Source organism: Diabrotica undecimpunctata, chromosome 7 (genome assembly GCF_040954645.1).
Source record: "Diabrotica undecimpunctata isolate CICGRU chromosome 7, icDiaUnde3, whole genome shotgun sequence".
In the NCBI taxonomy this organism is placed as follows: domain Eukaryota; kingdom Metazoa; phylum Arthropoda; class Insecta; order Coleoptera; family Chrysomelidae; genus Diabrotica; species Diabrotica undecimpunctata.
Window position 1 is genome coordinate 88296784 of NC_092809.1, and position 18056 is coordinate 88314839.

At 33.1% G+C, this 18056-nt stretch overlaps 1 protein-coding gene across 14 annotated transcripts in view; it reads left to right on the plus strand.

Annotated features, from left to right (window-relative positions):
* The window catches only part of LOC140445556 (bone morphogenetic protein receptor type-2-like), an 872505-nt gene that overhangs the window by 424329 nt on the left and 430120 nt on the right, over positions 1 to 18056 (plus strand). The window contains exon 11 of one of the 14 annotated variants that reach the window (XM_072537671.1): positions 13110 to 13502. The exons of the other annotated variants lie outside the window; for them this stretch is intronic. Within the exon in view, the coding sequence (XP_072393772.1) occupies positions 13110 to 13154 (45 nt within the window). The 3' untranslated portion in view covers positions 13155 to 13502. Of the gene's footprint in view, positions 1 to 13109; positions 13503 to 18056 lie in introns of those variants that run through there. 14 annotated transcript variants of the gene reach the window in all.

An 18056-nucleotide genomic window follows, 5' to 3' on the forward strand; every position in this document is an offset into this window, starting at 1 on the left:
TTCAACACTACTTATGATTAAATCTAAAGGTAAATTGGTAAAAAGAGATGTTACATCAAAACTAACTAAAACATAATTTTGTGGTAATTGAAAATTATTAATGAAAGAACTAAAATCAAATGAATCTTTAATGTAAAAATTGTTGTTTAAATTATAAGCATTAGTTAAGATGTCAGTGAGGAGCTGTGCTATTGGTCCATTAGGAGGGCATAAAGATGAAACAATTGGTCTCATAGATAAAGTTGGTTTATTTATTTTAGGTAGAGCATAAAACCGTGGAGCAACAGAATTATAAATTTTGAGCTCTTTTGCTTTTTTATTAACAAATAAATTTCTTTCTGTGTAATTTAGATACTAGACAATTTGCTTTTTGTTGCAAAGTACACACATGACTCCTTCTAATTGTAGTGTAATACTTAGTATCGTTTAAGAGTTCTCCAGTTTTTTACAACTTTTTAACAACTGTTTAAAAAATGATCTTTGACTTCTTTATGTAAAAAGTTTGTAATAACGTTTGTACATTTAGATCTAATAACATCCTTTTGACTATCATTAAGTGGTCTGATTATTGATTGAATATCAGAAAGTAAATTAGGAACTCTAATATCAGATTTGGAAGGACATAAAGAAAATTTAGATCCTAATGCTAAAATTTTTTTAATTTCAAAAGGAAAATGAATAGATGTTAGATTTTTAAACCATTTTTCTTGAAATTTTATCTTATCAAAAGCTTCTATTTTTAATTTATTGAACTTATTAATTTGTATTTTTTTGATTTTATAAAATTCTGTGTTGCATTTAATTCTTTGTCTACGATTAAATTCATTAAATGTGTGGAAATTGAAGATATAAGCCTTGGTACGTAATTCATGCAATTTTCTTTCAAAAAAGTTAATATCAGCAAAAGCGATCTTAATCTCTAAATTAATAATATTTCTTCCAAACCTGTCACATAATTTCCGAGCATCATGATGAATATTCCCAGTCCGATGATCTAAAAGGAATTTTATATAATAAAATCTTTTTTCTTACTCTTATATATATATATATATATATATATATATATATATATATATATATATATATATATATATATATATATATTGTTACACTCCTTTAAATTACTTTATGCAAACACCAATAATATTACAATACTTGTAAACCAGGTTGTTTACAATTCTATGACAATTATCAACTTTAACCTTTTCACTGCGGGAACCGGATATACACGTAAAATAATTTCGTTCCCGTACAACGGGAACCGGCTAAATACGCGTACCCTTTTTCGGCATTCGCTGCGGAAACCGTATGAATCAGATACTGCTTACGTATTGTATGTTGCCTATAGAAAAGAGTTAAGCATGTTATATCAAAATTTACAATACATTTAAAAATTTTATGCTTCACTGCGGGAGCCGTACAAATCCGCACCTTTTTACACAGGCACGCACTACAGGGATTTACTTGTAAAATCTTATGATTCCCTTTCGCCGTAATTATGTACGATAGTTTTTAGCAGCGTATTTTAATTTCTTTTCTTTAAGAATTTAATTGTGTGAATTACAGCTGTTGATAAACCTATTTGAAAAATAGGAAAAAAACTGTCGAATTATGAGTTTTAGTAAATACAAGAGAATTGTTATCACATTTCACAGAATGGTTAACAGGTAAGAAGTATTCAAATTGAAATAATTTTATTACCTATTGCATTAATTAGCTAATAGTAAAGACGGTTCGAGACAGCTTGTCATATTGTAGGGTATTGTTAAATGATTTTTATTTACTACCTGAAATTTACGATATAAATATTTGAATATTATTCAAGTTGAACCGAAATGAAAGACTTATTGTTGTCAAAACATATTTTTTGGATTAGTTCTATAATATAAAGAATTTATAATACTTGACCATTTGAAAAACCTTTTAGGATAATAATATTTTATGAATATTCAAAGAAGACGTAAACTACAGACTTGATAATGTTAAGATTATTTCTTTTAAGCCACAAATGAATTCTGCATCTCTCCTCCGGTTTGCGTGCAGCGTCTATTTCTATTATGATCATAGTGTTGTACACCATTCTGTACTAGTAGTGTATTTCTTTACAAAAATAAGTGCTTGCTTATTAAATTTAGATTTCTTATACATTCTTGACTAATAAAAGCAATTGGTGAGTGAAATGGCGCGTATACGCAAATATCTTAGCGAAAGTGATCTATATGAAATTTTAATGGAAAGTGACAGTGAGAATGAGTGTATTCTTGAAGAATCTGATGCAGAAAGTGATGAACCTGGAGAAGAAAATGATAATGAAGAGACTCTACCATCATCAACACAGGTTAGTGAAAATAGTGCTTTACTTTGGAATCTACTTCTCTTCAACAAGCTAAACGTCGTAAATATGAAAAGATTCCGTTATATATATGGGAAAAGGGAGATCTACAACCAACTGTTCATAATTTTAATGACAATACATCATAGTGTTTGAATGAAAATTTAAAAAGTAGTCCAAGTGTTTTAAGTAGTTTCAAAACATTTTTTTCTTTGACTTTTATAAAAGCAATGGTTGTTGAAATTAACAATTTTTACAAATTCGTTGTGGAACATAGTGATGTTGAACAAAATTCTCGTGTCGCAACAAATTGGAAAGACACTGATGTGGATGAAGAGTATTGTTTTCTAGCTTTGTTGTTCCTTACATTGTCGTTGTTTTTCAGATAACAATACCGTTGACAAACAAGACTCCCTTTTTAAGCTGCGAATCGTTATAGACCATTTAAAGACCGTTTTTCGTAGATTTCTGTATCCATTCATAAACATTTGTATCGACGAAAGTTTGATGCTTTATAAGGGAAGGCTAGCATTTAAACAGCACATATTTGGAATTAAATTCCACGTTTTATGTGACTGTGAGACAGGCTACAATTTGGACTTTATCATTTATACTGGATCTAATACTGACATTAAAATCTTCGATAAAGACCTAAAAAAAATGCATAACCTGTAATGTGCCTCTATGCATTAGGCCATGTTTTGAAAAATACCATTGTATAACAAATTTTAAATTTTCCTTTTAATGTAGTCAAAACTTTTATTTATATTTTGCATTTGAATGTTTTGTGTATCATTTGTTTGTAGTTTTTTACCTTGTTGCTACAATTACTAATAATAAATAAAATAATGATAATTTTTCAGTATATTTAATTTTTTTTATTTTTCAAAAATCTAACAGCAACAAATTTATAGTTACTTGTTATTTCTACTAAATTGTAAATACAGTCCTGAATAGACTGTATTGATACACTGCGCGAACCGTATTTATACGCCATAGTACTTCATCGACTGACTGCGGCAACCGTGTTGATCAGCACGGGCATGAAACAGCCGTACCAGAAACCATACTACTTTTATAACTAGCCGCAGTGAAAAGGTTAAAAACACAATTACTACTGTTATTTAAACTGTCAATTTCCTGTGTTGTATACATTTTCTGACGTTTCTGACATTACTAGAAATTAAGGGATTTTTCAATGACATTTTGAACATTTTAGATTTTTAATACTTCTTCTTTTTCGTCAACAATCTCATGGAACTGCCGTACCACTGCTCCCTACTTTATGGTTATTCTTTGTTACCAGTTATAGATAGACCAGTTATTCCATGAATAACTGGTCTATCAGGAACTAATTGAAGTCAACCGGGTGACTCAGTTCCATATTATGAAGCTAATCTCTCGATATCAACTACCTTGTGTTTACTTCTACCTCAAAACTAAATGTGGTATATTAGATCGTTCATTTACTGCAGAACTATGTACGGGCCTTCTCAGTTTCGTTGAAGTTTCGGTCAAAGTCCTTTCTCACGTTTAGACTTGTATAACCATACTGGGTCACCTCTTTCGAAAGTTGTCCCAGTAGCATGCATGTAGAGCCTGGCCTTGGCTTTATCACTTTGAAGCTTCAAACTTTTACGAGCAAATTATACGTTTTCCAGTTTTTTTTCTTTAATGTGTGATTTTCGATGTACGTCAGAGATCAACGTTCTTCTTCGCGGGAAGCAATCCTCCGAAAATAAGATCTTGAGGAAGCTTCATTTCTCTTCCGGTGATCATCATCGATGGAGAACAGGTTGTTTCATGTTCGAACTTCTATAGGCTAACAGGAATAGAGGAATTTAAATATCCCAATATTTTTGATATTATCAGCGACAAACATTGAAAGGTATTGACAAGCAGTTCTATTATGCCTTTCGACCATTTCGTTTGATTGCGGATGAAGAGGCGTAGTTCGAGTTTTCTTAATACCCAAGATTTTCATTAATTATTGCCCTGATTCTTATTCAAAATTTCGTCCTGATCAGGATGCAACTCTAAATCAACTTCTATGTCTTGATTAGACGTGTGTTGCTGTCGTAATGTGTCGATATTGTAGTCGTTTCTTGATTAGGAAGGGGTGAAATTTCAGGCTATTTTGAAAACTAATCAATTTTGACTATTAAGTATTTGTTTCCTCTCTCTGTCATCGGTAGTGAACCGAGAATATTCATTGCAAGGCTTTTCGGAAAGATATTGTGCCATTTTACAACGACTTCTTGTTCTAGGACCTTTTCTACCGTTACATAAGTCGTATTTCTTACACCAATTTTCTACATCTAGGCGACAATTGATCCACTAAAATTTGTCTCGAATACTGGCCAGTGTTGTTTTGTCTTCAAAATGTCCTCCATCAAGGCTACTATAAAGTTCTTGCAACATACTTTTAATTTTGATTTTGGCAGCACTAATTGTTGAACTGTACGTACTCTATCGGGACTTTCCCACTTCAGATATAATAGCCCACTGGAAAAATACAGATATTTGCATTACTCTTTTATAGTTCCACTGTATTTCGTTATTTCCTATTAAATAGCTCTGTTTATTCAACTTCATTTTTAAGCCATTCTCGTATGGCTTTTAAGTCATTATCTTTCTTTTGACTCTTTTTAAGGTTTTTCAGTTATCCGGAGACTTATTTCTTCGGTTGTATTCGCTTTTTCTTCAAGCTGACACTCGCTTTGACTCTGCAATTCGTTCAAAGCATCTTGGAATTATTTTAATCTTAAAATTGACAGCTGTTTTCTTAACTTTTCTATTTCATTTTTACTAATTGCTAGTTCCAACTTCAAATGAGCAACTTCAAATTCCGAAGTATCTATTTCTTTTCTGTGGTCAGTTATGGGAAATCGATTTCTTGGAGACCCATATCTACTAGTATTTCTTGTAAGACTATGTGACATGCTTCTGACCTCATTTTTGCTCAAATGTTCCATTCTTCTGCAATTAACACATCTTCTGTTTTCATTTCGAATTTTTTGTTGAAAATTTTGTAGCATGCTTAAAATTTGGGATAAAACAGATTGTTGGCTGTATGTAGTTGTGACTTCTTCATTTTCTCCAAATATTATTTCTTTTAATTTTTCAATTTGTTCCAGAAAAATTAGCCTGAGGGTACGCCAAATGTAATAATCTTGTTAATATCAGCTTCAAATTTTTGTTATGTTTTTGATATCGAACTTTCAGCTGACTTTAGAAAACCTGCTTTAGATGCTACTGGCCATATCTCATCTCTAAAGCTTGAAGTAGAGAGGTCTAACTGGGTGTATCCTGGGAAGAAATTGCAAGACGGTTGCTGCCTGTCCTCGAAGCGTCACTACTAAGGAAGCTGCCATTTCTTTCTCAGTCCATGTAGCTTCTAACTTCTTGTCTACGCTGCTACTTTTCCTATTCCATTTTTAAAAACCATATGGGGAGTCCGGAGGATAATTACTTAATACCTCTTTTATCTCACTGTTGTCACCAATATTACACTTCTTTAAATTACTTTATTCAAACACCAACAATATTACAATACTTGTTTACAACTCAATGACAACTATCAACGTTAAATACTTCATTACTGCTGTTATTTAAACTTTCATTTCTTTGTGTTTATATACATGTTTTGAGATTCCAGACATTTCTATACATTTTGGAATTTTTCTATAACATTTCGAACATTCTAGATTGTTTTAATATCTCTTTTGTCAAGGGACTTTTTCTATATGGAATAAATCTCACTGAACTGTCGTATATCGTTAACTGTATATATATATATATATATATATATATATATATATATATATATATATATATATATATAAATGTGATATTAAAAGTCAGAGGTGCGCCAAGCAATTAATTAGCTAATTAATTAATTAATTAAACTTATTTAAATGATGCAATTATGATTTTATCACACTATTTAATTCTCTTATCTCAGGGTTATATTCGTGCTTCAATATCTATGCTTTACATATGATAGGTAAGGTCTCAGGAATACCGGAATAATAAACATATATGATACAAAATTATACACTCATGGACAAAAATATCGAATATTTTGGAATTTTCAAATTTTTGTTTTTTCAAAATAAATTCTGGTCAAGCAAGTCGTTTATTGTAAAATAGAGTTTATTTTAACAATGTTAAATGAACAATTTTAAGTTTTTATGCGGAGAAAATTGTGAAAAAAATAAATGTTTAATATTAGGTAAATAAGGGTATTTTACTCTAAACTTAAATGATAATTTAAATTGCTTAAAAAACTGGTTTAAACTGAAAGAAGTACATGATCAGTAACGAGTATTCCCCCCTCTAGCTCTTATTAATGCTTGCATTTTCTCAGTATGCTTGCAAGTAAATTTTGGACATATTCTTAGGAAATTGCATTCCATTCATCCTGTGCAGCAAGCCGAAGCTGCTCTATCGTATTTGGAACGGGATTTCTTTGTCGTATGCTGCATTTTAGGTGATCCCACATGTGCTCTATTGGATTTAAATCCGGGCTAGAGGGTGGCCAATCCAAACTTCGAATTTGGACCTCATCAAGATAATTACTTACTATGGCAGCGGCATGTGGACAAGCATTATCGTGCATTAACGTGAATCTTTCATATCCAATGTAAGCAACATATGACAAAACATGATCTTGCAGGATGTTTTAAACGTAAGAAGTACCAATCATCCATCCAATCACTTCCACAAGTGCGGTACGTACCTCCCAACTAATACCTTCCCAAAGAATTATGCCATCAACTCCAAAACTAACGGTCTGGGCGAGACTGCAGCTGGCGAATCATTCTCCAACTCTTCTGTAGACATAGTTTTGACCATCTGGCTTTCATAATAGGATTCTGGTCTCATCAGTGAAAAGAACGTTTTTGCAGTTGTCGATATTCCACTAAATATGTGTTCTTGCAAATTCCAAACGACGAACTTTATGATTTTGGAGAAGACGTGGAACTTTGGCGGGGCGTCTGGGCTTTAAGTTTGCTTTATTTGATCTTCGTCTAACTGTTTGTGAACTCATATTAACTTGTCTAACATTTAATAGCTCATTTCTGAGGTGCATCGATGTCAATGAACGATTTCGTGTAGAATTAAGAACCAAAAACGGTCATCAATTGCGGTTGTGCACCTTGGGCGTCCTTGACCAGGCCTTCGTACAAAATTTCCTGTTTCGCGGTACTTTTTTAGAGTATTTGAAACTATAGATTCAGTTCTGGTGAGATGTCGTGCGATACCTTTTTGTGCATATCCTTCCTCGTACAAAATTGCAATATGTGGTACTTGGACTTCATCGCAGTGCCGAATTGGTAGGATACTTGTTTTAAACTTAGTTAAATCAAAACAATATTTAATAAAACTTAATAAATTAAACTAAAAATAACCGAATTAGTATGATTTTTCCTTTGACGAATGACACTAACCACTGAATAAACGTCAAAATAAACATAAAAATATTTCAAACCAGTTGAGTACATCAGTCTACTATATGAGTATTGTCAGTAATCTAAAATTATTTTGAAATAATAGTGACTACAAAAAAAATTGGAAAATTCCAAAATATTCGATATTTTTGTCCATGAGTGTATATTGAAATAAAATTCACACTCAAATATCTTCAACAAAAAATATCTCATATAATGATTATCAAAATTTTGTTCTACGTACGTGAACCTTCAAAAACTTATGTTATATACTATATAAAGTAAAATTTCAAATCAAAATTGTTGTTCTATATCTCCTGATAAATATTTCTATCTTTTCTGAAGCAATTAAAAAAAAACTTTGTTGATAAAGAAAAATTGACGAAGATAAAAAAAACGATCTCTCTGATGATGAGTTGTCCAAATCCTTGTTCCTTTTAGCCTACACTATCTATTCTTCGCAGTTCCCTAGGTAATCAGCAATCTTACAACAAATTATTGCGAGCCTCTCGTCTTCAATGATCTCCTTCAGATGCACGTATCGTTCAAAAGACGCTAGCCTCTTCTCCTCTCGATAAACTGAATCTCTCGTTCCGGCCTGAACAGTGACTCTTGGAATATATAAGTAGAAAAGTATGACTTACAATATTTTACTGGATCAGCTTCCGTCGGGATACACTTAGTCCACGAAAACTCACAAACATTCACTTCTAATGCTTACTATCACTTGGGAACCGCCAAAGAACAACGACTGTTCGCCTTGCACCCTTGGAAAACAACTGATTATCTTTTCTCCTTCCAAAATCTAGCTAAACTCTCATTCCTACATAGCTATCCCACCTTTTATTATCTCCTCCAATCAAAGCTCGTCATACGTATTCCCCATCTACCATTTAGATAACAAACAAACAATTTTACCTACAATTATAAATTTCCTAAAAAACTATTAACATGCTAATCGTTTCTACAAATTCTTAAAAACTAACGGAGAATTATACATTTTAAATATTTCGATTCTATTGTCTTATTCACCGTATCGGCGTACAAGTCTATTTGGAAAATTCACTCATTGTTCCATTATTTCACTACGTTCACTCAAATATATTTTACAAAGAAAATAATTTATGCATATCTTTAAATTTTGTTTACTACAGGTAATCCAAAGATAATGGACTTTCACTTCTTCGAAATATCTTTTATAGTTTATCAGTTGAAATATTTTGAATTATCATATTGTATACTTTGAAATATATTAAGAGCAAACCGATATTATTTTCTATTTTTACATAGCATAACAACTCTCCAGGATATCTTGAAAATTTATTTAGATGGTCTATTTAGTAAATTTATCTATTTATCTTTGGCTGATAAAATGAATCATAACAATATATATATATATATACAGTAGTCTCTCTCTATAACGATTCCCTATATAACGATAATTCCTCTATAACGATAAAAATAGTAAACGTTGGTTGGTTCGTCATAAGAACAATGTATTAATTCTTTCTCTATACCGATATCGTTCTCTCTTTATAGCGATAAGTTTTTAGCGTTCAATAGTTGATGACAAATGTGTTATTGTGTTTAAACTTCAGACTACCTGAGTCACGAGTGGCAAGGTCATTATCCAGCGGTTGTTTTGTTTTAGGCTTAAGGAATGCGGCCACCCATTCTACTCTTTCTTATCAGAGAATTGACTCACGTTTATTGTTCGGGCGGCGTACCTAACTGTTATCACACAGATGTTGTCATCTATTGACGACTTTTCATTTCCAGTTTTAGTTGTGTCTTAGTGTGTCAACAGTCAACATGTTTTCAAAAAAGCGTAAAGTGCTCTCGGTGGAGAAAAAGTTATCGATAACTCGAGCAATAGAGAAAGGTGAAAAGCAATCGGATGTCGTTCGCCGAACGTGGCTGTCTCAGTCAACTGTGGCTACGATATGGAAGGACAGAAAAAAGTGGCTTAAAACAAAGATGGAGGGCGGTAGCAGGAAGAAGTTGCGGAAACCTCAGCACGAAGATTTAGATCGCGCTATGCTTCAGTGGTTCCAGCAGCAGCGTATGAACCACATTTCACTTTCTGGGCCTGTGGACAGGACAAAAGCTGAGATTTTTTTCAACAAAACTTGGAATTGAGAATTTCAAGGCATCTGAGGATTGGCTGAGCAAGTGGAAGTTAACAAAAACGTAACGGATGATTGGCTAGAAAACGTGTGGCCTAAACTGAAGGCACGATATGCATCAGACGACATTTTTAATGTGGATGAGACTGGATTGTTTTTTAAAATGACACCAAACAGAACTTTAAAATTTAAATTGGAAAAGTGCGTTGGTGGAAAGCTATCTAAGGAACGCATTACAGTTTAATGGCCGCTAACATGACAGGTTCGGTGAAGCGAAAATTGTTAGTGATAGGGAAGTCGAAAAACCCGAATTGCTTTAAAAACATTAAAAATCTACTGGTGACCTATAAAGCAAACAATAGTGCGTGGATGACCTCGGAAATTTTTGAAGAAGCGATAAGAAAGTGGGATATCGAGCTTAAAGGGAAAAAATTATTTTGCTTGTAGACAATAATTGTCCTGCTCATCCTGTATTGCGCGACCTTCAAAACATCGAACTCTGTTTTCTGCCAGCAAACACGAGTGTCCTTCAACCCATGGACCAAAGTGTCAGACAGATTTTTTTGGTAATGTAGGCTAAATATGTTTTACAGTAGCATATTATTTTTTTTTATTGTACAGTACACATGTTTTTATTGTACAGTCTTTTTTATACTGTATTGCTTATATTATTCGTTAATAAATCTATGTGGAATACAATGTTAATTCATTTATAATCGTTTTTTTAATTTTTTTAAATTAAAATAGGTTATTTAGTACAGTGTTATTAATATTACAGTACCGAATTGTGTCTTTCTCTGTATAACGATCTCTCCTTATAACGATGACAATTCCCGGTCCCTTGCATATTATCGTTATAGAGAGAGAGGACTGTATATATATATATACAGATTGAACGAATTTAAAACGGAACATACGAAATCAATGTATTTCGGCTCAACTCCGCTCTAGGTGGTTGGCCAACAAAAGGTGGTCAAATAATTATATTATAAAAATCCAATACTTCAGCGGGCTGCTGGATTCTGAACTCATTCAAGAACAAGTCAAAACTCCACCCAAATAGGTTGCCTAGAATCACTGTGAAAACTAGACTAAACAAGCAGTTAGTATGCTGTCAAACCACCTATCGCTTCCTTATAGTCCAAGAGATAGAGCCGAAATTTTGAACTGATCAGTAATATGACATTTCTCTATTGGAATATATTCATTGTAACTGGGTTAAGACTTTGCCTTACAGGCGGACGCCCCTCGTGGTACAGGGGGTGGCTATACAGGGATGAAGTTGTAATTTTTTTCGGAAAAATTAACGATCGATAATATGGCTGAAAATTTGCCCAGAGTAAGATCTTGGTATAACTAGACGAAATCCCAAAGGGCGGACGCGAGAGTGGATACATAAGGGGTGGCGGACAGGGGTGAAGTTGCAATTTTTTGGGGAAAAATTAACGATAAGTAATATGTCCGCCATTTTCATGGCTCATTATTTAGCCCCTAAAAACTCTAAATCCGAAAGGGCGGATAGCTGGGTTGGTACAGAGAGCCATAAAACGGGGTCAAATGTACCACTTGCCTGCTCATTTTAGGTCTCGGTAACAATTTTCAAACTGATTTTATTATGATATTTTTATACCGATTGATTTGAAAATTTGTATGCTCACTTCTGTTACTATTCTGAAAAGCGTCAAGTAGAGTTTTCCTCAAAATTTTCCAAAAAAATTTCCGTAAATGAAAATTTTCGTAATTTTTTGATGTAAAATCTAATTTGTAGAATCCTTTCGATTTTCTGTCAGTTATACCATGATTTTTTTTCAAAAATTTTCAAACGATTTTTCCGATAAGAAAAAAAAATTTAGAAAAACTTTAAAAATTTCGTCATTTTTCTCACTCTCATTGATATCATCACATTCATCATCTTCGTCACTTTCACTTTCAATAATATCACATTCATTATCTGCTTCATTTTCAATCACTACTTCTCGAACTGATTCTGGCATCTGAGGTCCACTAAACCATTTGAATTTATATGTTTCATCTTCAAACTCCCAACCATGTTCCAATGTACCCACCCCACATCTAATCCACCCCTTATGTATCCACCCTCGCGTCCGTCCTTTGGGATTTCGTCTAGTTATACCAAGATCTTACTCTGGGCAAATTTTCAGCCATATTATCGATCGTTAATTTTTCCGAAAAAAATTACAACTTCATCCCTGTATAACCACCCCCTGTACCACGAGGGGCGTCCGCCTGTAAGGCAAAGTCTTAACCCAATTACAATGAAATAGAGAAATGTCATATTACTGATCAGTTCAAAATTTCGGCTCTATCTCTCCGACTATTAGGCAAGCTCCTCTTTCCTTTATCTAAGCAGTCAGATGGATATTTTGAGCGGTGTTGCCAATCTCATTCCTCTAGATGTTTTTCAAATAAGGTGTTAACCATAAAATATTTACTATATATATATATATATATATATATATATATATATATATATATATATATATATATATATATATATATATATGGTTGAGTTTACCGAAAGTACAAGCTGATTACAGCTGCAAATGTCAAACATGGGACAAAAAATTCCGGTATACCAGTGTTGGCATGTTGTTATACTGTAGATGCTGTATGCTTCAAATATAAAAAGATAAAGCTTTAGAAAAGTACATTTTCTTTATATTATGTTATGAATTCTGCAATTTTTGATTTATATAAAACAACAATGAGTAAATATTTGTTTCTTTGTAGATTAATTACAGTTAATTATTAGAAATTTTTTTAGCAATTACCCTTTGATAGGTTAGGGGATAGATTTGGCAATCGTCAAATCAGCAGTTGCCAGATTACAACAGGTGTTTACAATTAATCTCGAAAGAGACAAATATTTACTCGTTATTGCTTCATATAAATTAAAAATTGCAGAATTCATAAAATAGTATAATCAAAATGTACTTTTTAAAAGCTTTATCTCTTTATATTTGAAGCATACAACATACGCATTATAAAAACATGCCAACACTGCCAAACCAAAATATTTTTGACATTTGCGGCTATATTCAGCTTGTACTTTCGGTAAACTCAACTATATATATATATATATATATATATATAATATATATATATATATATATATATATATGGACAACTCTATTGTACATTGGAATAATTATAACAATTATTGTTCTATTCAAAAAGAAAACGAAGAAAAACAATTCTACAAAGAAGGAAGAAGAAGGGTAAACAATCGAACTTCCACAACAGGCTTCGTTCTAGGAGAGGAGGAGTTATCGACCCATAAATTACGAACTAAGTTTTAATGAGGTAATGACCCAAGTCCAGTGAACTGAAGAACGCTGATTAAGACAACATACGTTCCGAATGTTATACATTGTACTTTTAATATAATATTTCATTCTGTATAAAAATTATATTTGTAAGTTAGTCTAGATTCTGCTTTTATCGTAGTAAAACCTATTGTTACTATTTTGTGTTAAATAAATATTTTTTAAAAATATAGTTTTGGAAAACTCAAATATATTTGGCGCAGTCAGATTGGATGGTCAAACGGGCGTTAATGAACATAACTCTCGGTTCGTTTCTACGATTTTTTGACCATATGAACCATATTCTCAAAGTGAATTCCAGTGCAAGGTATTCCATGGACAAGATCGCTACATTACTGTAAGTGAATTAATGTCATATAGAGAGCCTAATTTAACACTAGATACTGATTATTCAGAGAGTAGTAACTCAGATACAGATTCTGACTCATTTTTAACTAATTTACATTTTAATAGTATTAATAAAATAATTTCAGAAATATTAAAATTAAATAATAAATTTAAAATGGCAGTTCCACAATTAAAGAAAGAATAGGTACTTAGATATGATTCCAGATTTTGATGGAAATCATACATTACTTCCTAGATTTTTAGAAATTTGCGAAAAACTTGTAAATAAATTTTATAATGCTGCGGATGTAAATGATTTTTAAAATGAATATTTGATGTCAAGTATAATAGCAAAAATAAAAGGCGAAGCTGCAATTAATATTTCTTTTTGTATTCTTAGAACTTGGCAGGATTTAAAAGATGCTTTGATAAATTCTTATTCAGATAAAAGAGATATTTATACTTTAAGCATAGAAATTTCAGATTTAAAACAAGGCAATGAATCCCCATTCGATTTTTATAACCGAATTCAACAACTATTAAATCTTCAAATATCTGTTTTGTCTACAAAAACCGAACATATGGTTGAGATCAATATTCTCGGTAGCTTTTTCCGGAATTTAGCATTAAGAGTACTGTTACGTGGGTTAAAAGAACCTCTTGGAACCCTAATGCGTACAAAGAATCCTCCAGATTTAAATTCTGCATTAGGCATTCTGACAAACGATTTTCAAATATATCTCGAACAAAATAATTCTTCTCACAGTAAAAATCCCAAATTTTATCAAAATAATAATTATTCATTCAGGCCAAAATCCAATTTCCGACAAAACCAACAAATGATACATCCACCCCAAATTCAATACACACAAAGGAATCAATTTTCAACACAGAAAAACCCTATACATCCTCCGAATTCTCAATATATGAGACAATCTTCTTTCCAAAATAATCCTAGTACAAGCAAAAATTCAAATTTTAATGGAAACAATGATGCTTTCAAGCCAAATCCGAATAGAAAATTCCCAAACCCTACTCCAATGAGTACAACAACTAATAATACGCACAGACCAACGCAAAACTTCCAAAATAGGACTCATTTCCGTAACCCCAATAATTTTGCAAGCCAAAATAAAAATATCGCGGAAGAACTTTATAATATAGGTAATATAGATTGTCCTGAAAGTTCATCCCAAGACCATTTTTTAGAGGAGCTAGCCTCGGAAGAAAACCACAGCATGTAGAATTATTAAACTTAACTAACAAATAATTCGAATTGCCGTACATAATTTTCCCTGAACATAATTTAAAAGTTCTAATAGATACCGGGAGCACTAAATCTTTTATTACACCAAAAATAGGTGACAAATATTTTAAAAATTCAATATTTAAAAAACCATTCCAAATTTCTACTGCTCTTGGAACTACCAAGGAAAATTTCTGTACCGTAATTCCTTCTTCGTCTATATTTAGGCATAAAAAGCTGCTAAAATTAAATTATCATATACACTCGCGATCATAAAATCCGGGTCACCTTGAAAATCACCGTTATTTCATTTTTAACGAGCTTTATCGTAAATAATAATAACACAAATACAAACTAATGCATGTTTCTGAGAATTGTTGTTGCCTTAATGGTTTCCTTTGTAGCAAAGAATTCCAATAATGCCAATTTCGCGGAAAACTATACACTTCCCAAAATGAACGGTACCTGTAACTGCCGCTTGTTTTAAATGTCTCATTTGTGCTTCGACTTTCTGTTCAAACGCAACAAACAAACGTTTATTATTGCCACCATTTGTGTGTATTAGTGCCATTATTAGTGTTTATTATTGTTTATTTTTGCCAAAAATGCCTTTGACTGTTGTTGAAACGGCACGCATTGTTGCGCTTGTGGAAGACGGTCACACTCAACGACAAGTCGCAAGAACTGTTGGCGTAAGCCTTTCTACGATTTAACGAGTGCTTCAACGCTTTCAGGAGACGGGTTTGCTAACCAGACGACCTGGATCTGGGCGAAGAAGAACGACCACGGCACGAGATGACCGTTTACTTATGTTTCAGGCTTTACGAAACCGGATCTCAACTGCGGTTGTGCATCGAAATCGTCTACAGGAAGTACGAAATTGCAATGTTAGCGTTGCAACAGTCAGGAGAAGACTTTGTTCTTCTGGACTATCTTCTCGGGTAATGGCTACAGGACCGCCACTTCGCCGGGCGCATCGAGTTGCACGACTAGCTTTTGCTCCACAATACGCGCATTGGAGAATTAATGATTGGAGCAAAGTGTTATTCTCAGATGAATACCGTTTCTGCCTAACTGGATCCGATGGACGTGTAAGAGTTTGGAGGAGAACCGGTGAACGATTTTCACAAGCTTGCATTGCTCCAAGAATGTGATTTGGTAGAGGCTCGTCCATGGCTTGGGGAGGTGTATCTTCCGACTTCCGCACAGAATTACCCTTCATCGAAAATGGGTCCTTAACTACACCAAGGTACATTACGGAGATTCTGGAAGAACATGTTATGCCCACCATGGCGAGACTTGGAGAAGACGCCGTTTTTATGCAGGACAATGCGCGACCTCACGTTGCCAGGATCAGCATGCAATACTTAGACGGGTTGGAATTACGAGGTTACCCCGGCCAGCTAGGTCTCCGGACCTGAATCCCATCGAACATCTCTGGGACGATTTGAAAAAACGTATTCAAACCCATACACCACCTCCTAACAACGCAAAGAAGCTTAAAGATCTGTTAGTGAGACAGTGGAATAACTTACCACAACATGTAATCCGGAGAAGAATTGAGAGTATGCTCCGTCGTCTGCAAAAGGTTATTAGAGCAAGGGGAGGCAATACACGATATTAGTCACTAAAATTTCACTGATGTTTCACCACGTTCTGTATTTTCAATTTTTTTTCGTATGTCTGTTTTATCAACAATTTGGTTTGTTTTCTGCTTTTTCAATAAAAACAATAAAAAACCGTTGTTTTTTTCTTTCAAAACAAACATTAATGGCAAATAAAAATACATTAGCCTAAAAAAAGGTTATTACTGCACCAGAGGCAAAAATATCAATAGACTTGAAATTTTTAAGGTGACCCGGATTTTATGATCGCGAGTGTATTTAAGTTTCACGATTATTTCAATTGCTTATTAGGATTAGATAATTTAAAATTATTACAAGCAAATATTGATTTAGTAAATAATTTACTAAAAACACCTACTTGCTCAATTAAAATTTCTTATTATAGACCGGCCGCTGACAGCACGAATTGTAAAGTAGTGTCTCCACGTTCCGAACAAGTAATTAGGTTAAACATAAAAAATATAGAAAATGGTGAAGTAATTGTACCTTATACAAAATTAGGAAAATTAGAAATTTCCCAATGTATTACAAGAGTTGTTAATAATGAAGCCCTATGCACTATTACGAACTCATCAGAGTCCCATTTTAAAGTTGATTTAAGTTCACCAATAGAAGTTGAAAAGTTCGATGAATACGAACAAATAAATCATCCCAATCTTAATTCTATATATATACCGAAAAATTTAAATTTGATATTTCGAAAATCCGTACCGAACATATGAATACCGAAGAGCGGAATTCCATTTTAAAACTAATAAGAGAATATTCGGACATTTTTCATATTGAGGGCAACCAATTGTCTTTCACTAATAAAATAAAAGATAATATAAAAACTTCTAACGAGATTCCAATATATTCTAAATCATACAGATATCCGGAAATATATCGTAAAGAAGTCCAAAATCAAATTCAAGGCATGTTAGACCAAAATATCATCAGACCGTCTAGTTCTCCATGGTCCTCACCGATTTGGGTGGTTCCTAAAAACTCGATGCCTCCAACAAACCTAAATTTCGCGTTGTAGTTGACTACCGACGTTTAAATGCTATCACTTTAGGAGATAGATATCCACTTCCAAATATTACTGATCTCTTGGACAAATTAGGGCGTTGTCAGTACTTTACCACGCTAGACTTGGCATCTGGGTTTCACCAGATAGAAATGACAGAAGAAGACATCCCAAAAACCGCTTTCAACACCGAAAACGGGCATTATGAATTTTTAAGAATGCCATTTGGCCTTAGAAATGCCCCAGCTACATTCCAGAGGGTAATGGATAACATATTGAGAGGCATACAAAACGAAACATGCCTTGTCTACCTAGATGATATTTAGTACTAGCCTCCAAGAACATCTCATAAATTTAAGAGAAGTATTCCAGAGACTACGTGAATCCAACTTTAAGATACAGTTGGGCAAATCTGAATTTTTAAAAAAAGAAGTGGCCTACTTAGGTCATATTGTCACTCCAGACGGAGTAAAGCCAAACCCAGAAAAAATAAAGGCTATAAAACACTTCCCAATACCTGCTACAACGAAACAATTAAAAGGATTCCTAGGACTATTGGGATATTATCGGAAATTTATTAAAGATTTTTCA